Source organism: Amblyraja radiata, chromosome 29 (genome assembly GCF_010909765.2).
Source record: "Amblyraja radiata isolate CabotCenter1 chromosome 29, sAmbRad1.1.pri, whole genome shotgun sequence".
NCBI classification, from domain to species: Eukaryota; Metazoa; Chordata; class Chondrichthyes; order Rajiformes; family Rajidae; genus Amblyraja; species Amblyraja radiata.
In genome coordinates, this window is record NC_045984.1 from 29,620,107 (window position 1) to 29,641,864 (window position 21,758).

A 21,758-nucleotide genomic window follows, 5' to 3' on the forward strand; every position below is an offset into this window, starting at 1 on the left:
AATAATTATATTAACAATTTAATAAATACGGATCAAACGGGATTTATACCCAAAAGACAATCATTTAATAATTTGAGAAGGCTTTTCAATATAATGTACTCTCATAATTAGGACAATTTCAGTTGTCACGCTGGATGCAGAGAAGGCATTTGATCAAGTAGAATGGCAGTATTTATACAAGGTACTCCAAAAATTCAATATGGGAGAGAATTTTATTAGATGGGTTAAACTACTTTACGATAGACCTACGGCAAGAATACTAACTAACAATACGCTATCTCCAAAATGTTACTTATCAAGGGGTAATAGGCAAGGGTGTGCCTTATCACCATTGCTATTTGCCCTTATGATAGAACCGTTGGCCGAAAAGATTAGAAATCACCCGAATATTCACGGATATAACACTAAGGACTCAAAGAATAAAATTTCACTATATGCTGATGATATCCTTTTATATATTACTAATACACAAACGAGTATACCCACCTTATTAACACTAATTGAGGAATTCGGCTCTTTTTCAGGATATAGAATAAATTGGAATAAAAACGAAATTATGTCTTTAAAACCACAGGATTCGAGACACTTACTAAAATTCCCCTTCAAAATTGCAACAGAAAAATTCAAGTATCTGGGTATTCAAATTACGAGAAGACACAAATCATTATTTAGTGCCAATTTTATACCACTATTAAATAAACTGAATGATATGATTAAATTTTGGAAAATGCTTCCGCTCTCATTGATAGGTAGAATTAACGCTATAAAAATGACTTTCTTACCACAATTAATATATTTGTTTCAAGCGATCCCAATATATATTCCAAAATATTTTTTCAAAAAACTAGATTCCACTATCACTAATTTTATATGGGATTACAGAACACATAGAATTCAACGAAAGCATTTGTGCAAATCTAAAGAAGTTGGGGGTTTATCATTACCTAACTTTATGTATTACTACTGGGCAGTGCATATTAAGAACATAATGTACTGGCTGGATAGTTCCACTCAGCAGTTGGAGTGGATAAGAATGGAGAAAGAGGAGTGCTATCCGCACGATATAGGAACGATCCTGCTCTCACCGATAAAATTGAATAGTATAATATATAAGAAGAACCCAATTATTCACAATATAATAAGAATTTGGAAACAAATAAAAGTATCCTTGAAATTAAATAATTTATCAGTACTAACCCCACTATTGAACAACCCCGCATTCAAACCTTCTCTCATCGACAACACATATCAACAATGGGATAGACTGGGGATTAGGAAAGTAGGGGATATGTATGAATTGGGCAAACTGTTATCATTTCAACAATTAAAATTAAAATTTAAATTGAAGGATAATCAATATTTTAAATATATACAGGTATGTGACTTTATGAAGAAATATACACATAGATTTCAAACTATATTTTTAGACCCTTTAGAAGAAGCAATGAATATTAAGGCTGATTCACAAAAATTAATATCATACTTTTATAATAATATATTATATAGAGAATAACCCTCAACAGAAGCACTAAGGGAAGATTGGGAACATGAGCTAATGATAAAGATCTCGAAGGATAGATGGGAAACGTATTTGATGAATACACATAACTGTTCTATTAATGCAAGACATAATTTAATTCAATTCAAATTATTACATAGACTATATTATTCAAAAACGAGGTTGAATAAATTTTATCCAAACGTCTCTCCCAGATGCGATAAATGTTTGTTTCAAAACGCTAATATAACACATTCATTTGTAGGATGTACAAAGTTGAATAAATTTTGGAGTGATATATTTGATATATTTACAAAGCTCTTCAAGTCAAGAATAGAACCCAAAATGTAATGGATATTTGGAATAATAGGAGAAGATACCAATTTAAATAAAGACCAAAATGTTTTTTTTAATTATGGGTTAATAATTGGAAAGAAATTGATACTTAAATTTTGGAAAAATACAACCATACCAACTGTTAAAATGTGGATTAGGAATATGATGGACATAGCACGCCTTGAAGAAATGAGACTCCGACTAATAGATAAATATGACCAATTCTTAAGGAGTTGGTCTCCTTTCATCGACTTTTTGGAATCATGTGATGCAGCGGTACCATAAGGATTGCTGATTTCAGTTCATGACGTGGATAGATTTACATCTCCGAATATAGATTTGAAAAATTCTCTTTTAAGGGGCCTTCTCTTCTATTTCTACTTTCCACCTTTTCTTTTTTCTTTTCTTTTTTTTAAATTTATATACACACTTCACGTTTTTCTACTCTCTACCAAATATTTCCACTTTTTCCCCTTTCTATTGTTTTCTTTTTCTTGTCTTGCTTACTTCCTTCTCATAACATAAAACTAGAGGTTGTACATAGAATGGATTACGGTATGACATAGTTGGCACCTAAAATTAGGTGCCACTGTATTGTTTTGTACTGTATTAACTTCTAATAAAATAAACAAAAAAACTAAAAAAAGAAGTGTGATGTAGTGCATTTGTTGAGGTGCATGAAGCCAAGGGGAATATACTATACAATAATGGTTTGCACAGTAGTACAATAGAGTTGCTGTGGTAATGCAGCCCGTGGTGGTAGAGTAACAGCGGTAGAGTTGGCGGCACGATGGCACAGCGGTAGAGTTGCTGCCACACAGCGCCAGGTTTGATCCTGACCTCGGGTCCTCTGTGTATGGAGTTTGTACGTTCTTGCCATGATCGTGGGTTGCGTGGGTTTTCTCCGGGTGCTCCGGTTTCTCCCACGACTTTCCAAAGACTTACAGGTTTGTAGGCTAATTGGCATGGTATAAATGTAAATTGCCCTTAGTGTGTGCAGGATAGTGTTAGTGTGCGGGGACCACACACTAACACCGAAGGGCCTGTTTCCGTGCTGTATCTCTAAACTAAAACTAAAATGTTCCAGAGCAGGGGGCAAATTCGAGCTGACCCAATCAGCAAGTCCCAAGGAGGTCGAGTGAACCTGAACTTGAACCTTTTCCTGGGTTACGTCCGAGCTCGCGTGTCCCTAGAAAAGGAACACGCGGTGTCCATGGGGACTGTGGAGGCCTTCTGTGCACGCTGGTCACCACAGGAAGTTGAATATATTATCGATAAGAATGTTAATATTTTAATTTGATAATTTTGTTTAAGTGTTAAGAGGGAACACGTGGTGTCCATGGGGACTTTGGAGGCTTTCCATGAATACTGGTCGCCGTTGAAGGTCGAGTGTTTTGTTGATAAACGGAACACTCGACCTTCAACGGCCATTCGTGGGTCCAGTTGACGTTGATGTTATTAATTTGACGATCATTTGTTTGTAAACTGTCAGCATAGGCAGTCTTTGATTGTGTTAATACTCTATGTTTATGTTTATTTTTTGAATAAAAGTAGTTTCATAATAAAAAAATTAATTAAAAAAAAAAAAAAAAAAAGGAGGTCGAGATGGGCCTCCACAGCCGGCCTGGGTGCCATATTTTCGGGGGTGGTGGGGGAGTTAAACCAAACTGCGCTCTCGTAATCAAAGATCATAGTATTTTTGTCCGGATTAAAGGTGGTTTCCGGACAACCGGTGGTGGGCCTGGACAAGAAGCCCCTCCACCCCAGCGTCAGCATGACGTCACCACGCACGCAGCCTTCTACCGCGGATTACGTCACACAGCGCCACCTAGACCCCACGTGACGCGGCGGGCGGGAGCCGATTGTCCGTTGCCGTTGTTGTCGTCGCCGCGGTTCTGTGTGGGGAGGGAGGGGGGGGGAGAGAATCACGATGGTGATCGCGAACCAGAACGACGTGGCGGAGCCAGCCGACTCTGAGGACTACGTGTGAGTAAAACCGTGCTTCGTCCTGGGTGGTGTCGGCGCCGCGGGCTCGAGGCGGGCGGGTCGTGCTCCTGTGGATCGGTGACTTGTTTACGGCTGATTGACAGCATAATCGTTGATTGACAGGGCGGGAGACCAACCCCAGTGCCAGCTGTCCGCCAGGGGGATGATGGATGGCGGATCTGGATCAATCACGTTGAGACAGAGGCGGGACCTTGGGTTTGGACCGCCCCCTCCCCCCCCCCTCCATGGAGGGGTGACCATCTTTGGGGGTGACTGCCAGCGGCACAAGGCTGACAATCAAGGGCAGGCACAAAAATACTGAAGTCACTCAGCGGGACAGGCAGCATCTCTGGAGAGAAGTAATGGGTGATCTTTCGGGGGCGAGACCCTTCTTCAGACTGAGAGTCAGGGGAGAGCGAGACAGAGTTAAGGGAGGGTGAGGTGTGAAAACGAGACATCAGAGGGGGTGAAGCTCTTGGATAGAGTGGATGTGGAGAGATGTTTCCAATAGTGGGAGAGTCTTGGACTAGAGGTCGCAGCCTCAGAATTAAAGGATGTTCCTTTAGGAGTTTCTTCAGTCTGAGGGTGGTAAATCTGTGGAATTATTTGCCACAGAAGGCTCTGGAGGCCAAGTCAATGGATATTTTTAAGGCAGAGATAGATAGATCCTTGATAGTATGGGTGTCAGCGGTTATGGGGAGAAGGCAGGAGAATGGGGTTAGGAGAAAGAGATAGATCAGCCACGATTGAATGGCATAGTAGATGGGCCAAATGGCCTAATTCTGCTCCTAGCACTGCGCTCTCGTAATCAAAGATCATAGTATTTTTGCTCGTAAATTTGTCCGGATTAAAGGAGGTTCCAAAACCATTCGTTTCTGGAAAACCGGTGGTCCGTATAACATCAAGGGAAATGTAGAATAGTTCATTGTTAACTAGGAGAAGGTGGCAACATTGTATGTATGACTGCTTCAATTTCGTTCAGACTTCGGTCTGAATGACAATAAAGGCTATCTAATATAGAGATATAATTTAATCCGGGGACAGTCAGACTGGTCGGAGAACTAGGGAGGGATGAAGAGAGGGGGAAGGCATGGGTTACTTGAAGTTAGAGAAGTCAATATTCATCCTGCTGGGGTGTAAGCTGCCCAAGCGAAATATGAGGTGCTGTTCCTCCAATTTGCGCTGTGCCTCACTCTGACAGTGGAGGAGGCCCAAGACAGAAAGGTCAGTGTTGGAATGGGAGGTGCTGTTAAAGTGTTTAGCAACTGGGAGTTCAGGCAGGTTTAGGTGGACTAAACAAGGGCAGGATTTGTAGTTCCTTGGTCATTTACAGGCTGTTGAATGTGGGAGCTAGCTTTCAAAACATTTTCTGCTGGCACATTCCAAAGTCCCATGTTTCTTGCTGAAGTTTGCACTGGAGCTTGGGTCAATTGCCATAGTGACATTCTGCAGAATGAGCCAGTTTCAGGGCCTCCTGCACCGACGGAAGGGTGGAACCCATAACAGAATAATTCATATCATGATGATATGTTAATCCTGCACACAGAATGATCTGCCCCTTGCTGTGAATGTTAATGGATGGATATGCTGTATTGTACTCCAAATTAGCAATATTGTACATCAAATTGGCAACTAACTCTAGATGAAGGATGCCATATTGAGTGTACTGAAGTGGCAGGGAGTCAAATCTATTCAGGTCCGCTTTTTTTCCTTTGAGACTGCCAATTTATTTTTATAAGGCATCCGAAGATGTTTTTTTTCCATAATCCCTTTTCATGTCAGAAGGAATGAAAGGCATTTTTTTAGGAATGTCAGTTGGGTGTACACCTCTTTCAAACTGGAACAATCAGATCTTTCAAATAATACAGCATGTTACAGAATGAACAAATACTTCTCATTTGTGCATTTCTCAATGTAAAAGACAATTGGAAGTGTTTCAGATAGCTTTTAGAGCTTTTAGTTTTGCAACATAATATTCAACAGGGCATGCTAAAAATACACTAAATCCTGGAGAAGAAGGGTCTTGACCTATTCCTTTTCTCCAGAGCTGCTGCCTGGCCTGCTGAGTTACTCCAGCTTTTTGTGTCTATCTTCAATATAAACCAGCATCTGTAGTTCCTTGTGTAACACAGCGGGACAGGCAGCATCTCTGGAGAGAAGGAATGGGTCGAGACTCTTCTTTAGACTCTGTCTATCTGCTGTTCCTTCCTACACACATAAAATCTTTTCATTTTGTCAAGGTCTTTGTTGCAGTAACATTTTGTCTGGAGTACACCTACTATTCCTTTAATGTTGCTAACCTTGCAGGAGTAGGCCGTTTGGTCCTTTGTCCCCGTGCTGGTCGTTTTAATGTTCCCACAGCTCTGTAAAGGTTTTGGCATCCAATGAGTGATGCTTCTGTGGGAAGTTTAAAAAAAAAAGCTGCTTAAACCAGATAAAAAATAATTAATGAATGAGGAAATGCAGTTAGTAAACTTTCATGAAGTTGTACACCTCCATTAAATTATTTTCAATTTTCCTGCCTCACAAAAAAGTTATCTTAACTTCAGTCTCTCGCCAAGTAACCAAAATCTTTTGCCCGTGGAACCAATATAGTTATTCTGTTCTGCACCATCTCCAATGCGTGGTTTAGCGAAATACTGTATCTGAGGCATCAACAATATTTTTAATCCATTTTACGTTTGAAAATTCGGGTTGGATCGGCTGCCACCTTTTCAGTCAATGTATTCCAGATCCTGCATGTAATTATTGGAAAAGCCTTAATGTTGGTCCAACCTGCAAACTCCATCTCCATTTCTGTTTAATTGTGTGGCTAAACCAGAGGATTAATGAATGAACATTATTTTGTCTTTAAGATTAACCATCCTTGCTTTCACCAAGATCATCTATTTCTACATCTACACTATTGACTCACTCTATCCTGCCTCAGTTTATTTGTTGACACCCTACTCTATCTCTTTCTTTTATAATTCCTTCTTCGGACTAATCTACCACATACCTGCCTGATATCCTTCATTCAACCTTCTGTAAACTTGACCGATCAAAACTGTGCAATTCACCTCCAAGCTCTCACTAAAACCCTTTGCCAATCACTACAGTGCTTTATAACCGTGATCAAAGGACGCCTTTTTTAACCCATAGTTGTTTTCAATCCCTCCATGAAAACTACAACCTCAATCTTCCTGCACGATCTTCTAGACATACAAAGTTCCAGTTCTGCCTTCTTTAGCATTCACTTCATTTCAGATGGTTTTTCCTTTCACTGGCAAGGTGCCAAGCTGTAGAATTACTTCCCAAAACTTGTCTGCCTCTCTTCCCTTTGAGATGTTGCTGTCAATTGGTATCACATTTTGTTTGATAATGACCCAGCGAGGCCACATGGGTTCAAAGCAAAGCATTATAATACATATGAAAGCTTTTGTTGCTTTACAAAGATTTAACATAACTTCCCTTGCTCGTATTATGCCTCTCTTGTAGCATAGGTCCCTTATGTTTTTATCTTACAGTGTTCCAAGATTGATCTGTCACCTCCACAGATTGTATACTCCAGGATGTGAGTTTAACATTGCACCAAAGATAGACACAAAAAGCTGAAATAACTCAGCGGGACAGGCAGCATCTCTAGAGGGAATGAATGGGTGACGTTTGGGTTGAGACCTTCTTCAAGATTGCACCGGTTTATATGGCCTCTTCTTGTGATGTATCACTTTCGATTCTAAATTTTAACTGCCATGCCTGCCTAGCCGAATAGCCTACTGATGTCCTTCAGAAGGATGGCGTTCTTCTTGTTGATAAATATATTTTCATAGCCCCTGCAAACTGAAATTATACATTATATAACTGATCCAAGCTGTTAATAAATATCAACAATTAATTTTCCTTTTTTTTCTCTCTCTTCCATCTGCATTTCCTCAAACATCACCTTCCCATTATACTGCTGTGCTTCCATGCAGCCTGGAAACCCAACTGTTCACCAACTGATTGGCAAATGACATACCATTCTGTACTGGTGCCTTTTAAAAAAAGATTTGGAATAACTAGTTTTCTTCTCGAGAATCTTGCCTTCCTAGATTGATTCTTAATAAGTAAGGTGATAGGTTACGAGGGGTAAACAGGAATATGGTGATAAGGTTACAGCCAGACAGCCATGATGGTATGCCCAGTGCCAAATTCTTATGTTAGGTTTTTCTAATGAGAATGGTTCTTCGATGAGCTAAGAGTTTTTGCCTTCTGGAAAGGAGGAAGTATCAAACCTCTGTACATTCTACACCACAGCTTGGTGAATGATGCATCATGTGTAATTGCCAGTTATGAAATAGATTTTACTTTTGCCCCAATTTAATTAATCTTTCCTTTTTAATATTTTCAGCTTGATTGAAGATTACCTTCCTCCTCTGCAGTACTCTCCTGCAAAGCGTATATCACCCGCAAAACGCAAGCAATATTACATCAATCAAGCAATCCGTAACTCTGATCTCATTCCCAAGGCAAAAGGCAGAAAAAGTCTGAGGAGACTTGAGAACAGTAAGAAGTGAACTTTAACAATGCACAATTTTCATTATGCTTGTCTTTTGTTGGAAGTAAGACTGACCTGAATGGTAGATGATGAAAACAAGTTGTTTTATTCAATTTCCAGAAACTGTTTGTGAGTAAATTCACTTCCTATTGTGCAAGATGACATAAAGTTCTATTTCCACAGCTGATGAAGCAAATGTAGTCACTGAAATACTGTCACATTTACATGTGGGCAATCAGATCAGTTAAAATGTGCACCTCATTGTTCAGAAGCTTGGAGTTCCATTTGCAGTGTAGAGATCAGTTAGACCCTTTTCTTAAAGAGCAGACTGAGCTTAATCTGACCTGTCTTCCCGCTCATTCCCTGTTCTTTTTCCTCAAGAGCCACAGTTACCAATTGCAGTTCTGTGGTTCCAACTAGAGCTGGATATTGTAATTTTCCTTTGAGGTGGTATGGGGAATGAGTCGTGACTAGACATCAGACTGGCAACTGATGCACTGGCAACCTTTTATCAGTTTGTTGCTGTTGAAGGTCTTTATAGTTGTTTTTAAATGTCTGATAAATCAGAGACATTTTAAAATGGGTCAAATAGATTTTAAACTTTGAATTAGTTAACATTTTAAGTTTATTTAAATAGCTAGTTTAAGCTACTACAAAGTAATTAAAATTATAAAGTTAAAGAAAATAAAAATAAATAAACCATTTACATTTTTAGTAACCTCGTTCATTTGATGTGTAAGTAAGTTTGAATGTGATCACACTTCTTTCAAAAGCCACCCTGATGTGAGGTTATCTGGCTCGATCAAAGTGCACTCAGCTCGATATGTTTGTTCTCTATGGGACTGCCAATATCTAAAGCCTTGGAAATGTTAGAAGTGCACACAACAGTCAGGTCTGAAGCTCTCCTCATGATCTCTGCTGCAATAGGTGATTTCGGCTGGGTAAATGTTTGGGTTTTGCATTTGATTCTGCTACTTCTATATTCAGGATTGAAAACAATCAGACACTTTTTCTGTTCCTTTCTGTCTGGTGATAGGGCTTGGTCGGGTGAAAGGGGCTTGTGTATAACAGCTAGAAACAGAATCATCTTGGGTCTTAATCCTATGTAATGTCAATGAAAACTTGTTCTTTTGCATATCACGGTGACAAGGCTGATTGACCCTTACTGCAGCCTGAAGAGTCAACCTCTGGGAAGGAGGAATGGGAGCTAGACATTGGAAAAGTACTTCATAGTTAAGCTGTCATTCTAAATAGTTAAGTGTCTATATGCATGTTCTGGGGTTATGGGTGTCAGGGGCTCTGGGGAGAAGGCGGGCTATGATTAAATGGCGGAGTAGATTCGATGGCCAAATGGCCTAATTCTGCTCCTAGAACTTATGAACTTTAATAAATCTTGAGATCTTTTTGTAGACATCTGACATTATTTTGCTGCATTTTTTTCAACTACCCAAGTATTCAAGATTCAAGAGAGTTTATTGTCATGTGTCCCAGATAGGACAATGAAATTCGTGCTTTGCTTCAGCACAACAGAATATTGCAGGCATAAATAATACAGAACAGATCAGTGTGTCCATATACCATTGAATATATATATATATACACACACATAAATAAGCATATAAAGTGCCGTAGGTTAATTAAAGTTCAGATTTTGTTTGAGTTTAATAGTCTGACAATTAATCACAAGAAGAGGCCATATAAACCGAATAATGCAATCTTGAAGAAGGGTCTCATCCCGAAACGTTACCCATTCCTTCTCTCCAGAGATGCTGCCTGGCCCGCTGATTTACTTCAGCTTTTTGTGTCTATCTTTGGTGTGGCCAGGGTGGTGTGGGTCCTTGATGATGCTGCCAGCCTTTTTGAGGCAGCGGCTGTGGTAGATTCCCTCGATGGTAGGGAGGTCAGAGCCGATGATGGACTGGGCTGTGTTTACAACCTTTTGCAGTTTTTTCCGCTCCTGGGCGCGCAACTTGCCGAACCAAGCCACGATGCAACCGGTCAGCATGCTCTTGACTGTGCACCTGTAGAAGTTTGAGAGAGTCCTCCTCAACATACCGACTCTCCGTAATCTTCTCAGGAAGTAGAGGTGCTGATGTGCTTTCAGAATGAAGCAAACTTATTTGAAAGAAGCAAACTATTTTTCCTGCAATTAAATTTCACCTTCGGTTTGTATTCTCCATTTGTTGAGACATTGGGATATTATTGGTGAATTTAAAGATAATGTTGAAGTTGTAGCTGGGTGCATAGTCATGGGCATAGGAAGACTAAACCAGTGGATTGAGCACGCAGCCTTGAGGTGCCTCTGAGCTGATGGTCAACAAGAAGGTGGTGTTGGTGCTAGTTGCATTGGGAGGAGTAAAGACCTCTAGTTACATTGGGAGCTAAGACCTAGTTCCCTGAGCTGGATGAAGTTAACTGTTTCCTTCTCCTTCCACAGATGCTGCTTGACTGACAGAATTCTTCCACCATTTCTATTTGTATTTCAGGTTACAGTCCCTGCAGTTTTATTTGTTTTCAAAAATGTATTTTAATTATCTCTTTGCAAAGTAAATGGGTCAAGTACTTAAACTGTTATCCAATTTAATACTGTGTTGGGAATATTATTCAAACATTTCTACACTTTGTGATATTCATGCAAATAGTATCAGAATGAATTACTTTGTATAAGATTAGTAATGGAGTTTTGCACATTTAGAACAGTAACTGAAGTCCAAAAGTGACACTTTACCACCTTGTCAATTTTTTTTAGCTCTCAGAATGTTGGTTACAGTGACAATTCTTTTAAATTGCATGTTCTAATGTGCGGAGGAAGCTGATGAACTGCTTCCACGATGCTCTAATGAAGTAATTACACGATTTTGACCAAGCAACAGTGAAGACGTGGTAATTATATGTTCAAGTTTAGATGTGGATGAGTGGAGGGTATATGGAAGTGTTCATATTCCAGAGATTTATCATCACTTGATAGGAGAGCTCGGAGGAGTGGGAGACGCTAGTGAGTTGCTGCAGCTGACATATATTACAGGTTGTATGCCAGTGTGGGATAGGGATTAGTATAAAATGTGGGCTGCACTTTGCTCTGCAAGGGGTCCCTGGGTTGCAGATGACCTGAGCATTTTTAGAAATAGAAATATTGCAAAATGCTTTGGTATTCATCAATGACAAAATAATATATATAACATATGGGTCATGTTGGGATGAATATTCAATGCATGGAAAGAATTGTAGCAAGTGCACATTGAGCAACGATATAATATGGTGAACTATAGAAATCAGACATTTCTGACATGAAGAAATCTGCTTACAAATATTTCTCAGACCCATGTGTAACCTGGAGTCTGCCTGTAACTAAAAAACAATTGTACTTAAGTGGGGAAATACAACAAAGTCCTATTTCAAAACTCGGAGAGAGTTCCGTCAATCACAGATACCTGCAATTATCCAAAATGTACCAGTTTCTCCGAGTTGGGAATTTGATTAATTCTTTGTTGCATTCCTACTGCTCACTCTACATACAAGAGTGTTTTATTGTCATATGTCCCAGGTAGGACAATGAAATTCTTACTCACTTTCTGTCTCTTTTCTTTTCCACCTCCATATCTCTCTCCCTGTCTTTCCCCCTCCATCCTTTTCCCTTGCCTTGTTTCCTCATTTTCTTGCAGCATCCTCTATTGCTCCTCTACAAAAGGTATTTTGATACAAGTTTTGGAAATGATTGGCCTTTCTTTGCTGAACAATACCTGTGATCAACATTTTTCTAGTTATAGTTTCAGCTGCTGTGATTTGGCTTGTTCCTAATAATTCATTGATGGCCCTGTTCATCTGTTCAATGAGTGACTAGAAATAGGTCCAGAATTTGTAAATCCAAGCAAAAGACAAAACCTAATTTATTCATACAAATTTGTAATTCTGATTATGGATTATTTCAACTAAATTGTGACTGTGTATATAAACAGAAAATATTAGAAATACTCAGCAGGTCTGGTCACATCTCAGGAAAAAGAAACAGAGTCAATATAAACATAGTCTGACAAAAGGTCTGTGAACAAATGTTATCTTTGTCTCTTCCCACAGATGTGACCTGAACTGCTGAATATTTCCAGCATTTCCTGGTGTTATTTTAGATTCTGGTGTTATTTAAGATTCTAGCGTCTAGTTTTCTGATTTCCGCAGATTGTAACTTGGTGTCGATCACATAGTGTCGCTGTAGCTAATTCAGCTATGTCACCTGTTGCAGTTTGATTTTGACATCTGGTGTTATCCATGTAGAGTTTGTATATTTTTCCAGTGACTGCATCAGTTTTCTCTAAATATTCTGGTTTCCACCCACATCTAAAGGCCTGTTAGTTATTTTGCTACTTTAAACAAACCCGGTCAACGCAGTAGTATGTAATGGTTACAGAAAATAAGTGGTGTCATGTGATTGATAGGATGGATCTTAGAGAATGCACCAAATTGCGATTTTCCATAATGCAAGACCATATCATTTGAACATGCAATGCAAGTTTAAAAAAATGATGTGGATTTATTTATATTTTTTCACTTTAAATTTGCTCTCATGGACTTTTTCTGTATTTTTATTTCTTGGATAGTGATTTGTGAATACTGTAAAGGCGAATTTCCGAAACCTATGGCCATAGCACAGGAATGTGTAGGAAGGAACTACAGATGCTGGTTTAAACCAAAGATAGACACAAGATGCAAAAAGCTGTAGTAACTCAGCGGATCAGTCAGCATCTCTGGAGAAAATGAATAGGTGACATTTCGGGTCTGAAGAAGGGTCTCGACCCAAAACGTCACCTATTCCGTTTCTCCAAAGATGCTGTCTGACTCGCTGAGTTACTCCAGGTTTTTGTGTCTATCTTCGCCACAGCACAGGGGGTCGCCTACACTGTAAGAAACACGGTTTCATATTTCCTTTTGCTCATCCTAATAGCACAAAATGACAAATTTGTTGTGCGTTATTTTTTAATGCACTGGTTTCTTGTGCAATTGCCAAAACTTGATTGAAACTCTTCCGTTTATTGGATTTTTACAAAAACTGATATTCTCACAACATATGTTGATAAATAATTTGTAAAGTGTATGGAACAGAATGGGCCACCGTGAAGCATTGCTTAATTTTTATCAGTGCAATTATGTTGGCCTCCATTTTACAAATAATTGTGAAGAAACTGCCAGTCAATGGCACCAAAGCACATGAAATACCAAAATCGAGGAAATGCCACACACTCTGCAGGCCGATCTTTCTGTGACCTTCTCTAGCTTAAATTACAGCTATATCAGTGAACTGGCAACGTTTTTCGTTAATTTAAAGCAACTCGGCATATAATGCAACAAAGTGCAATATTTTGAAAGAATAAAGTACAACTCCGTTTTTAATGGGGCACTATATTTAAATTGTGGCATTACTTTTCTCCGTGCACCCTAAGTGTGAGAGTTGAATTTTCTGTAGATAATAATTTCAAAGTTGTTGTTCTGTTTGGTTGTTATGTCAACTGTCCCTCAATCTTGTGCATGTTTCATGCCCTGCAAAATTGTCAAAGTATTAACTTTAAATGTAGTGCATTTAGATTTTGATTTGCTGTCTGAGAACTCTTCAATATGATTGTATTAGACAATACAATGTCTGAAGAAGGGTCTGGACCCAAAACGTCATCCATTCATTCCTTCTCCAGAGATGCTGCCAGCCCCACTGAGTTACTCCAACATTTTGTGTTTATCTTCAATATAATTGATTACTTGGCTATCTAATGAGAGCATTGTGACGGGATACCAGGGATCTTTTGGTCAGCGAGGGCTTGGTGAACCGAAGGCCCTGTTTCATTACTGAATGTCTAAATTAAATTATAGCAAAATTGAAGGTCCCTGTCACAAGTTGGTAGATCGATATGGGAACCCTTCTGCAAGTCACTGTGAACACTGTTGCATAATCGTGGCTACAAAATCCAGTCCTTCATGATCACATTTGTAACAAATTGTGCTTTGTGCTATTCTGTTTGTACAGTGAAAGCCAAAATTTACTTTGATTCATTTTCTTTATAGCTCATTATTTGATGAACCTCGTGGAGAAAGAGGAATGCGTCAAAGATGTAGACCAGGCATATCCAGCTTCCCCAACAATTTTCACAGAGGCTTGTTGTAACGATGACTATATTGAGGTATTCCAATTTATTAACAATCCATGAATATTGATTTGATTGTAAAGATTCACAATTAAAATGTGTTTGAATAAATGTGATTTTATTTTTCCAATTAATTCTGTGTTTTTCATTTAATGGGTCTAATGGAGATGGCATGTCATTCAGCTGTAAATGAGTACATTCCTCAGGGCCTGGCCGAGCTCCAGTAGTCTCTGTACTTCATCGGTGGCCTTTACATATGAGGTCAAATATGTGTATGTTTGCACAGTATTTATTGCCATTTACATGTCTTCTAATAGGGAACCAATTCATTCCCACATTCAGCAAGACTTGAAATGAAATGTGACGAATAACACTTGCACTCCATTGAGAAATGGTTTAACCACCAACTCTTGACATTCAGTGGCATCATCATTGCCAGCCCTTAACCCACATGTCTGGCGAGTTGTCATTTATGAGAAATGAATTCTGTGCTTACAGTACAAGTGGAAATCAGAGGCTGACTATTCTGAAGCCTCCTGACTTTACTCATCCTGACAAATTCTCACACCAGAAACTCTCTTTCCCCCCACTTCCCCCTCTCCCATCAGACAAGGGAAAGGAATGGAGGGTTATGGTCTGAGTGCAGGTAGATGGAACTAGGGAAAAATAGCTGTTCGGCACGGACTTGTAGGGCCGAGATGGCCTGTTTCCGTGCTGTAATTGTTATATGGTTAAAAGAGGTACAGAATTGTGAAAACACATACCTCCAGATTCAGGAACAATTTCTTCCCAGCTGTTATCAGCAGTTATCCTATCACCAACTAGGGAGCAGTCCTGAGCTACTGTCCTTCTCACTGGAGACCCTCAGACTATCTTTAATCGGACTTTACTGGACTTTATTTTGCACTAAACGTTATTCCCTTTATTTTGTGTCCGTACACTGTGGATGGCTTAATTGTAATCATGCATAGCCTTTTCACTGACTGGATAGCACGCAACATAAAAGGTTTTCACTGTACCTCGCTGTACACTGTGGACGGCTTGATTGTAATTTATTATTTTTTCACTGCCACAGAAAAGCTTTTCACTGTACCTCAGTACACATGACAATAAACTAAAGTGCAAATAAGGATTATGATGCAATATGCCACATTTGTCAGTGCAGCTCTAACACAACTCAAAAAGCTTGCCTATTCAGGACAAAGCCTGTTTGCTTGATACCCTTCCCTCACCTTAAACATTCCCTCCACCCAACACCAGAACATGGTGGCCGCACGGTGAACAATTTATAAGATGTACTGCAGTAATTCACTACTGTTTCTTTGAGATAACTTCTCCAGCTTGTGCCCTGCAAGTTATGCACATTGTGACGTGAATATGTACTTCTGTTTCTTAATATTATTTAAGTAAAAATCCTTTAAATCCCTTCTTAACAGCGCCTTCCTGGGATTGTTCCGAGCACACGAACTAGACCAAATCAGAAAGGCACCTCTGGTTGGCGCAGTCCCGAAGGGCCTGTTCCGTGCTGTATCTCTAAACTAAACTAAACTAAACCACTATCATCTGGGTGCTGAAAAAAATAGCAAGGTGGCATACCTTAATGACTACTGAACAATGGCTCCAGCATCCACCATCATGAAGTCCTTCGAGAGGCCGGTCATGGTGCACATTAACTCTAGCCTCCCATTCAGCCTTGATCCACTACATCTCAACTACTGAGATCCATAGCAGATGCCACTTCCCTGGCCCAACTCTTTTCATTAAAATATCTGGATAACAAGGACACCTACATCAGACTCCTATTTGTTAACTATAGCTCTGGCTTCATACCATAATCCCCATCAAACTCATCTCCAAATTCCCAGACCGGGGAAACAGCCTGCTCCATCTGCGACCGGACCCTCGACTTCCTGACCCATAGACCATAATCAGTAAGAATAGGTGTTAAAATATCCTCCGAAATAATTCTCAATACCAGTGCCCCACAAGGCTGCATTCTCAGTCCCATACTCTCTTAACATTCATTACTGTGTGGACAATTCTGCTCTAACTCTACATATAAGATTGCAGATCACACCATGGTAGTGGGCTGGATCTTGAACAATAACGAGATGAAGGAGATAAAGAGCTTAATAACACAATATCAAGACAACAACCACTTCCTCAATGTCAGGCAGATAAAGTACCTAGTTGTTGACTTCAGAAAACGAGGTGGTGTACATGCCCCAGTCAGCGTAAGTGTTGCAGAAATGAAGATGGTCGAGACCTTCACCAAAATATCACCAGGAAAGCATACCAATGGAAGTTCGGCATGTCTCCAATGACTTTTACCTACTTTTACAGGTGTACCTGTAAAATATTATATTGGGATGCGTTCCAATGTGCTCTGCTCATGAGCTCAAGAAATTGCAGAGAGTTGTGGATGTAGCCCAGTCCATCACATAAACCAGCCTCCACCCATCAACTCCATCTACATTTCACACTGCCTTGGGAAAGCAGCCAACACAATCAAGGACTACATACACCATAGTAATTCCCTATTCTCCATTCTCCCATTGGGCAGAAGATACCAAAGTTTGAAAGCATGCCCGCCAGATTCAAGAACTGTTTATTCCCTGCTGTTATCAGATTACAGAATGATCCTCATAAAATAGGGATGTAGCTCTGATCTCCCAACCTATTTCCTTTGGTCTCTTGCACTATTTAAAATAAATCTTTGCAAGTTTCTTTATTACTGTAATACTAAAATGTAACACTATATCCTGCACTCTGGTATTTTTCCCATTGCAGTACCTGTTGTACTTGTGTATGGCGCAATCATACTCGTTTATAGTATGATTTGCCTGGAAACCACGCAAAATCTTTCACTATCTGTCAGTATATGTGACGATAATAAACCAATACAAGAATTTACCCTTGCACCATAATAATATTTAGGAAGATCTTAAATTTAAGCTGGCCATCTGAAATTGTTGTCTGGGAAGAAATATTCCAAGACCACATTACTTTTTAATCTTGTGTTTGAAGAAATATTCAGATGATTGTTCTTGTAAAACTTTGCCAGGATCTCCTCCTTGGAGCAGAGATTTTACAATTTAATAGGTAATCACAAAGTTAAATGGTATTAGCAATGACAGCCTTTTAGAATTGAATCACCTGTTAGATGATAACTGCTGTATCATGTACCTGGTAGATGTATTATACAATGGTGATTGTATTTTCAGATCTGGAATGATTTCATGAACCGTTCTGGTGAAGAGCAAGAGAAGTTTTTACATTATCTGGAAGAAGAGGCAATGAAGAAGGGCAAAAGGAAAGCTTGCTCAAATTCCCAGGATACAAAAGAAGGTAAGGAATTATCCTTAAGAATGGGAGGACCTTTTGGTCTTCCAAGTCTGCTCCGTCATTTAATTAGTCCATGACAGATTTGCACCTCAACCTTCCATAGATACCTCTAACTGGCAAATTGATTTAGGTCTTGAAAATTTCAATTAGTCTAAAATCTTATCTTTTGGTGGAGAAATTCTTCCACATTTCTACTCTCAAATGTGGTCATACTTCCAGATTTCACCCTTGATGGCTCTGATGTTAATAAGGCTCTTGTTTTTGATATCTGGTTTAGAAGTATTAGTTTATCATTATAAATTCCTTGAATAGATTGTGTCTAGCCACACCTCAAGAGAATGTTACTGAATTATTTGACAGACTCTCATAACTTAATACTTTAGCCTTGGTATTATTCAGTTGAATTAATGCCGCACTTCTTTCAAGATCAGTACAGAACTGAATATATTACTCTCAGATGAAATATAATCAATGATCCATACAATTGAAGCAAAGTTCCCTCTTCTTTGCACATCAACCCATTTATAATTGCCAGAAGCTCATAGGCCATTAGAAAAACATCTACAGTAACTCTTGGGTATTTTTAAAGTTATTTCCATGCCTGCAATTTTCTTGGATGTTCCAATTCCTCATTTCTCACCATTTACAAAGCATCCCCCACTTTCAAATACTAGCCTCCATTTGTTAGTTTTGGCTGTTCTACAAATCTAGAATTTCACAACATCCTGCTCCTAATCACACCAGTTACTTTGGCTCTGGCCTCTCGACTTATCATCTCTAGATATACACATAATCAACTGCTTCAGGCAAATTTTTCATTAAAATATTGAAAACCTGAGGCACCAAGATACAATTCCTGGGCAACACCATTTAACATATCCCACCATTGAACAATGTAGTCTTTCACATTTCTGTTTCCATCCACTCATCAATTTCAAACTGGTGCAGCGAGATTGCCTAAAAATTTTATCATGTAAAATAATGACATTAGTGCATAGTTGTTTTGTTTCATATGTTTTAAGTTATACTTTCTTACAGAGCACTCACGTTGCACGGGAAAAGAGTGTTTTCAGAAGATTGACCGAAGATTGCGTATTACTCTAAGACGTCGTCAGATCCCCATGGTTAGCACTGCTGTTTAATCAGCTTTTAGTTTGTTGTGTAGCTATCTAAAAGCATCCTAAAGGAGTATTTGCTAGAACATCCCATATATTTAAAAAAATAGTCAAATATTAATCTTAAAGATATTTGTAAATTTTACTAATATTTTGCAAATTGTAGGGCAACAATTTTTCTTTTCTGTGAAATAAATATAATAATTTGCAATCATGATTGTCAGCACTTGGGTAAAATTTTGTTTGAATGTAGAATACCTGCAGATTCCAATTGATTTTTATTTCAGAGGTTCAGGTATAAAAGTAACTTTTCTATTTACATCTTTCGTGCAAATTACATCATTTTGCTAGCATCAGTGAGAAAATTATGTTTTAAATAATCTTGGTTGAGGAAGCACATGTTTCAATTCTAGTGCTGCGGTGAGCACAGTTTTGGACTTTTCCTTCATTCAGGGTATCCTAGAAATTTTGGAAGAGGAGTTGACCGGATTCTTTGCCATAAAACCACAATCTGTGTACAAGGCAATGCTGGAAAACAGGTAACATTTTTTTTTTAAAGAAGTCTGCTACTTCTTTTTAAAATACCCTCTTGGCATTCAACAAGAACTCTATATTTTACCCCTGTGCACCAAATGGTGAAATATTTTGTTAATATATGAAGAATAAAGATGGTTTGAAATAATTTGTATATAGTGTAAATACTGTCTTATTTTTGGTTTATACTGTTATGCCAAGGACTTATTTTTTTTATATATCAAAAGTGATCAAATTCATAGTAAGCTTCTTTCTTGGATGGGAGGGAGTGATCAGAAAAGACTGGTTGAGTGTTCATTTTTGGTACATTTTGAAAGCTGCGCCAAGCATCTTTAGATAATTGTGAATATTTACTGAGCAATCTAAAAAGAGCCTTAAATATTTCTTCTTTCAGCTATGAGAGGTTGTTGCTTCATGGTCTGTGTCAGTATCTGGATCTCATCTCACAAAGTGAGTAAACATAATAACAGTTTAGTTATCATGGCTACTTGGTACACTGTTGGATCCTACACGCATTTCAACCAATATTTGTGCATTTACAGGTTCTGACTGCAATGGAAAAAGACAGACTGAGGTTAGCAACAAAGGCACAGATTTCCAACCCCCAGTACCACTATTATCTGTCTACCTGGAACGGCAGAGTTGATTGGTACAAAGTCTGTCCAATTCTAGCTGATCCGTAAATGTTGTGTGAACATAATCAGCTGCAGCCAAGACTTGTGTGAAAAACATTTTCCCTGTTGTTCAGTCACAAATTTAAAACACCATGGTTTCTGAATTAAAATATTAGTGTTTTTATCTGTAGTTTTGCACCTCTTGAAGTCAAAAAACATTTTTCCCACAAATTTATTTTGCTAGTCTTTCTAGTTTTTTTTAAATTGAAATTGCTTTCGGCAGATAAGTTTGTGATTTGAATGTGCAATTGAATATTCTGATCATTTTATTTAAATATCACAATTTTTGTTGCCCATCCTATTTTTGCCCTGTCTTATCAAAGTTGCCTTGCATTGACGATTCCTTTCATCCAACATGTAAACCAGGAAGAATCCTTATGTGTAAGAGCAATTCGGGAATTATAGCTTCCCAATTACCTCCCTGGCTTCCACTTATTTAAATTCACACAGACCAGGGTTGGAAACGGATATTAGTTAGGGAATCACAGCATAAAGTGTGTTTTGTTTCAAAGACATAAGGTTGCTAGAAAATAAGTTTTAAAATGTGTGTGTGTGTGTAGCAAATTTGGCTAAAGTGTAAGAAAGTTAGACATCGTGGAAAATAAATGAAATGACGTAGGATTTGATCTTATAAAGATTTGTTTTTAAACTTTTACTTGTGAAAGGTCTTTCTATTTTGTGTGCATCTTTAAAGAAAAAAAGTTGGAATTAAATGGTATTATGTTGGTGGTATTTTGTGAATCGTGCTGTATAAATATTGTTACTCAGCCATGATTGAATGGCAGAGTAGACTTGATGGGCCAAATGGCCTAATTCTACTCCCATCACTTATGATGATGTCGATACTTCGGAACACTTGTTTCAGTTTACCATGGTATGAGATAATTACCAGAGGTTTTTAGATGTTAAAGGCAATGCTATGTCTTATTTTATGCGGTCTGCTATTTAATAAAGTTTGTCAAAATAATAGGTGAAGCTTCAGTTTGATATCTGTGAGATGTTTCCATTGTGTGGAATTTTACTTTATTTTCAATCTTCAATTTTTCTATGCTGCAATAAAAATACTTGAGTCACACTCACTACTAGCCTCTTAAAAACAAACTGTTTAAACAAACTGTTGTTTCTGTGGTTACGGGCGGCCAGAATAATTAGTCACAAATGTGCTATATTGTAACAAAGCATTCATCTTCTGTTTACTTCTAGGCAAAGCTAGTACACTTTTGCCTCACGCTACCCACAATCAACATTGGAAGATATCAGTGCTAACTGACTCGCAGTACAGGGTGGCACAGGATAGAATTACTGCTTTACAGCACCAGAGACCTGGGTTCAATCCCAACTACGGGTGCTGTCTGTACGGAGTTTATACGTTTTCTCCGTGATCTTTGGTTTCTTCCCACACTCCAAAGACGTACATGCTTGTAGGTTAATTGGCTTGATATAAATGTTAAATTGTCCCTAGTGTGTGTAGGATAGTGTGTGTGGGGATCACTGGTCAGTGCAGACACAGTGGGCTAAAGGGCTGTTTACGCACTATCTCTAAACTAAACTAAACAATCTACCTTGGGTGCATATTCTGAAGGAATTATTTCATAATTAGATTGCATGCTCACGGAGTAATAAAATTGG

At 38.6% G+C, this 21,758-nt stretch overlaps 1 protein-coding gene across 1 annotated transcript; it reads left to right on the forward strand.

Moving 5' to 3' along the window:
* Positions 1-3,666: 3,666 nt before the first annotated feature.
* On the forward strand, positions 3,667-21,098 carry r3hdm4 (R3H domain containing 4). The gene is made up of 8 exons (XM_033047097.1): positions 3,667-3,820; positions 8,190-8,344; positions 14,382-14,497; positions 17,686-17,809; positions 18,845-18,930; positions 19,375-19,460; positions 19,850-19,905; positions 19,998-21,098. The coding sequence occupies exons 1-8, from the start codon at positions 3,765-3,767 to the stop codon at positions 20,099-20,101; spliced, it is 783 nt and encodes a 260-aa protein (XP_032902988.1). The 5' UTR covers positions 3,667-3,764; the 3' UTR covers positions 20,102-21,098.
* Positions 21,099-21,758: the final 660 nt, after the last annotated feature.

What these genes read in the sequence shown, in the direction of transcription:
- r3hdm4 (XM_033047097.1), top strand. Translation starts at nt 3,765, where the DNA reads ATGGTGATCGCGAACCAGAACGACGTGGCGGAGCCAGCCGACTCTGAG. An exon ending in TCTGAGGAGACTTGAGAACA is followed by an intron (nt 8,345 to 14,381) that starts GTAAGAAGTGAA and finishes TTTTCTTTATAG; the next exon opens with CTCATTATTTGATGAACCTC. An exon ending in GACGTCGTCAGATCCCCATG is followed by an intron (nt 18,931 to 19,374) that starts GTTAGCACTGCT and finishes TCCTTCATTCAG; the next exon opens with GGTATCCTAGAAATTTTGGA.